Consider the following 4986-nt stretch of genomic DNA (forward strand, 5'->3'; position numbering starts at 1 on the left):
ATGGCAATTCTTTCTCCCTCGATGCAGGAGGCCTGAGAAACTCGGGTGGTTAGATTGATTTATTACTTAAATTGATTCTGTGACACATTTGATGAGTGTGTCAAGTGAACGACGGCAAAGCACTCGGCCAGCTCCATGAACAGTTTTATTTACACTCTTTCTAAAGCGATGAAATAAAACTTGAAAATAAGGCTAGGATGGGGAGAGGCCTCAAACAACCCCCCTGAGTTAGGCTGGGCAGTACACAGAGACTCTCAGTCCTTGGGGTCAGGTTTCATCCAGCGCTTGTGCTCCACAGCTCTGCAGTATTTTTCAGGCAGGACAGTGGCTCTGGAAACAGGAAAAATAGGTGTTATATCCCACACCACCACCACGGAGCAGGACATGCTATGGGGCCACCTGCCATGGGGCCTCCAGTTGTGCCAGTCCTGGAGCCAGTGCTGAGGGGCCCAGCAACCCTTCTGGCACCTCAGCCTCCAGGGAGCAGGGCTGATGCAGCTGGAGGGACTCTGTGAAGGCTCTGCTCCCATGGGGAGACCCAGCCCCCCGGGAATATGGGAGGACGTAGGGCAGAAGGGAAGCCCAAAGCAGGCGGCAGGAAGGCAGGCTCTGGGCAGCACACAGCAGAGTGACCTGCCTCCAGCCACTGCCATCGCCCGCCCTGCTCCAGCTGCCCTGCCCTCGGCGGGCAAGTCTCAGGGGCCCAGCCCGACTCCTGCACCACCCGGCAAGTCTCAGGGCCCCAGCCTGCCCCAGGCTGTGGTGAAGGGGGAGGGAAGAAAGAGACGGCATGAGTTGTGCTGGATGCTGGTGGGCATCACCCTGAGACCACCACCCACGGTCCACCCCTGCGTGGGCCCACCCTCACCGGCGCTCCTCCATCCTGGTTCTCTTCAGCTGGGCATTGCAGTCCGTGGGTTTCTGCAACTCTTGTTGCTGGTACTTCCCAGCCTCAAGGCAGATGGCCCATTTGTGCACCAGCTGATCCTGGCGCTCCAGCATCAGGCGCCGCACTGCTTTGCCATACTGGATGGGCTTGGTTACCCTTTCCTCCCGCTGCCTTCGCATCTTCAGTGCCTGCTCCTGCTGCTTCCTGAGGGAGACACCAGCGCCCGTGACAGGGGCCAGCCCAGCCCCGTGCATGGGCAGTACCTGTCCTCCCCCCGCAGACTGGCAGGGCCATGACCTTCCTGCCAGGGGCTGCTGTGTCCCCCTCCCTCAGACAGGGGCCCTGCATCGGCCTGAGCTGGGTTGTCTCCACCGCAGCTCGTGCCCGCCAGGCTCGGCGAGAGCTGCACAGGGCAGGCCTGACGCAGCCCAGCCCAGTGCCCCCGCAGGCACACGCTCCTGCACCTGTGACCCCACTGTTGCTGCAGGGCTGGGCCGCTCTTTGGCCTACCTGACGACCTGCTCGAAGTAGCTGCACTGGGTCATGCTTGGGAAAACAGCCTTGCACAGGGCTCACATGCCACACATGTATAGGGCTCTGCTGCCCACATGGTCATTTCGCCACCGTGCAGCTGACTGTGTTCAATTCCAGCAAACGTGCCAGTACTGGCCTTGCTTTCTCCAGCTGACCTTGCACTCAGTGAATGCCTCAGCTCTGCAGGTCATGTGGGGTGAGCCCACACCCGTACAGCATGGTCAGGATGAACCCCCGCCACCCTTGCCAGTGAGCTGCTCCTGGTGAAGCTGCCCTGCCGGACGGTGCAGAAGCAGTTTCTCTGCCTACAGGCACCCGCAAACGTGCCACTGCTTTCTCCAGCTGACCTTGCACTCAGTGAATGCCTCAGCTCTGCAGGCAGGACCCTGCCGGAACAGCCTACAGGCACCCGACTTGCTGACAGGTGCAAAAAGCCCCGTTCGCCCTGAGGCAGGCGGAAGGCTTCAGTGCCCAAATCTCAGCACAGCCCTGGAGCAGCCCCTGTGCACTCAGCTTGGAGCACAGAACAAGCGCTGGGGACCAGCCCTGAGTGTGCTGCTGGGACCGAGCATGCGGAGGAGTAGCTAGGGGCCAGAAGCAGGCACAGGGCATGGCTCTGCTAGCCACTCACCTGCCTGCTGTCCTTTGGCCCTGGGCCAGTTCCCACTTTGTCCCTGACGTGGGGACAGCGCAGCGGCAGGTCCTGGACTGGGGCCGACAGCCGAGCTCCTCTCCAGTTGGCCTTTGACTGGCCGGGAGGAGGTTGTAGGAGCAGCTGCCCCTGACGTCCTCCTGCTTCGTGCAGCTGGGGGAGCTGGAGGAGCAGAAGAGCTGCTCAGCAGAAGCCTCCCTGACACCCCTTCCCCAGCGCCCAGGTGCCAGGCTGCCACCCCCAGCCCTTGGCCTGGCAATGGGCAGCAGCCACCCTGGTCCTGGGAGAAGCTGTCCCCTGCCCAGGCTCCGCGGGAGGACTCTGGCTTTTCACAGCCCATCACCTACCACGAGCGTGGAGTCTGAGCGGCCTTTTGCCTGCTGGAGTCTGGGCGCTGAGGACAACAAAGGCAGCTTAGCCGGGCTACTGGATCCTCGCGAAGTCATCCTTAATCCGCAAGGCTAAACCAAGGGCCCGAGGCCCAGGTGCCCCACGAGGTATCTCTGGGCCTTCTCTATCTACACTATTTCCTATTCTATCTATGTAATCCTATCTATGTTATTTTGAAGGTATCTATATCTATGGACTATCTAAACTACTTCTATCCAACTAATATCTATACTACGCTAAAAGCTATCCTATCCTGTCTCCTCACTACTAACTCAATAACTGCCAACGCTATGATCTACACTGCTGAGTCTCTAGGTTGAGCCGAGACTGACCAGGTGGAAGCCAGCGCTGGTATTTATACCCCGCCCCCCGGTGTCCGTAGCGATGGAATGACACAGGCATGACATGACAAAGCTGTGTCCGGTGCTGTACGTGGCAGTTGGAGAGGGTCCCTGGGCCCGGTCCTGCCCCCACACTCGGCCTCTCCTGGGGCCTGCAGTGTCCAAGCAGCATCTGATTTTGTCCCAAGCCGTTACGGCCAAGGAGGTCCTGAAAATGCACTCAGCAGCCCCCAGGCAGAGGCCTGAGCCCTGCAGCAACAGAGGCCACGGCAGCCCTGTCCGCCAGTCTGTTGTTGGCTTCACGGCCTCCTGCCCACTGCTGCATCCAGCTCTGAGGTTTCTGAGCACAATCCTGAGCTGAGGGTTGCCTCATGCTTAGTGGCGTAGCAACACGCATTAAGATCACCCTGCTTTTTATAGTTTCATAGTTTCTTAGCTGGTAGGGTCGGAAGCAGGTCATCTAGTCCGACCCCGTGTTATAGGCAGGAAGAGGATGCTGGGGTCAAATGACCCCACCTAGGTGGCTGTCCAACCTTTTGAAGACCCCCAGGGTAGGAGCCAGCACCACTTCCCTTAGAAGTTGGTTCCAGCTCCAGACGCCCTGACAGTGAAGGAGCGCCTCCCGATGTCTAGCTGAACCTGTTCTCAGTCAACTTATGGCCATTGTTCCTTGTTACCCCCGGTAGGGCTCGGGGGAACAGGGACTCTCCCTTTGCCTACTGGTCTCCCTTGGCAAGTTTATAGGCCGCCACCGGATCCCCTCTCAGCCTTCTTTTCTGGAGGCTGAACAAGTTCAGGTCCCTGAGCCTCTCCCTGTAGGACCTGCCCTGCTGTCCCCTAATCATGCGGGTGGCCCTCCTCTGGACCCTCTCCATGTTGTCCACATCCCTCCTAAAGTGCGGCTCCCAGAACTGGACACAGTACTCCAACTGCGGCCTGACGAATGTAGCACAGAGGGGGAGGACCACCTCCTTGGACCTGTTTGTGATGAATCTATGGATGCATGACAAAGTGCGGTTAGTCTTCCTGACCTCATCCCCATATTGACAGCCGATGTTCATCTTGGAATCAGTAATGACTCCAAGATGCTTTTCTGCTTCTGTGCTGATGAGAGGGAGTTCCCCAGCCTGTAGGTATGGGGCTGATTCTTCCTCCCCAGGTGCAACACCTTGCACTTGTCCGTATTGAACCCATCCTGTTCTCATCCACCCACCTCTGTAACCTGTCGAGATCTAGTTGTAGCTTGTCCCTCTCTTCTAGTGTGCTCACTTCTCCCCACCTCTTAGTGTCATCTGTGAACTTGAACAAGGTGCTTTTTACCTCCTGATCCAAGTCGCTGATGAAGATGTTGAACAGTGCGGGCGCAAGAACAGAGCCCTGGGGAACCCCACTGCCTACATCTCTCCAGGTGGAAAATGACCCGTCCATCACCACTGTCTGGGTGTGGCCCTCCAGCCAATTTGTGACCCATCTGACTGTGTAGGCGTCGACACCACAGTCGCCTAATTCTTTAATGAGGATGGGGTGAAAGACAGTGTTGAAGGCCTTCCTAAAGTCCAGAAAGACTACGTCCACCATGATACCTGCATCCAAGGATTTTGTGACCTGGTTGTAGAAGGCAACTCGGTTGGTCTGACAGGACCTGCCTCTAATGAACCTATGTTGATTGCACCTAAGCATAATCTCCCCTGATGGTCCCTTGATGTGCTCCTGGATAATATTCTCAAAGATCTTCCCCAGGACCGAAGTAAGACTAACGGGCCTATAGTTTCCTGGGTCCTCTTTCCTCCCTTGTTTTGAAAATGGGGACCACATTGGCCCTTTTCCAGTTGTCAGAGCTTTTCCTTTTACAGAGCTGGCAGCCTAAATCAGTGGTTTTCAACCTCTGTAGACCCAGGTCCCCTTTGGAAAATGCCAGTGCTTTGCTTTCACTTGATATTTTGACTGCAGAAAATTACCAGGGTACATTGGTGATGCACAAGGTGTGCATGCAGGTGCATGTGCACCCCCTGAGATGAGCATGCACTCCCTGGAAGCACCAGCCGTGAAACCAGTGCCCCCTCCCCAGTCAGCAATCGGCAGGGGGAGGGGGGGGAGAAACACCCCCGTCCTCCCCCACCACCCCGCCCCTGTCAGTCATCTGGTGTCCCCCAGTCACCCATGCCAGAGTACTTATTGTG

The 4986-nt window shown here is 57.4% G+C and overlaps 1 protein-coding gene across 1 annotated transcript; it reads right to left on the reverse strand.

Moving 5' to 3' along the window:
* Positions 1-254: 254 nt before the first annotated feature.
* On the reverse strand, positions 255-1434 carry LOC149864265 (cilia- and flagella-associated protein 45-like). The gene is made up of 3 exons (XM_090049772.1): positions 1400-1434; positions 869-1093; positions 255-330 (listed from the first exon to the last, which is right to left on the reverse strand). The coding sequence occupies exons 1-3, from the start codon at positions 1432-1434 to the stop codon at positions 255-257; spliced, it is 336 nt and encodes a 111-aa protein (XP_089905898.1).
* Positions 1435-4986: the final 3552 nt, after the last annotated feature.

The sequence above is a fragment of the Crocodylus siamensis genome, chromosome 5 (assembly GCF_052110815.1).
Source record: "Crocodylus siamensis isolate JL-2025a chromosome 5, ASM5211081v1, whole genome shotgun sequence".
NCBI lineage: Eukaryota > Metazoa > Chordata > Crocodylia > Crocodylidae > Crocodylus > Crocodylus siamensis.

Bases quoted from the DNA above. Each gene is read 5' to 3' on its own strand.
- LOC149864265 (XM_090049772.1), bottom strand. From the start codon at position 1,434: ATGACCCAGTGCAGCTACTTCGAGCAGGTCGTCAG. The intron at 1,094-1,399 runs GTAGGCCAAAGA...TGTCTCCCTCAG, and splicing joins TACTTCGAGCAGGTCGTCAG to GAAGCAGCAGGAGCAGGCAC. The intron at 331-868 runs GTGAGGGTGGGC...TCCTGTTTCCAG, and splicing joins ACCAGGATGGAGGAGCGCCG to AGCCACTGTCCTGCCTGAAA.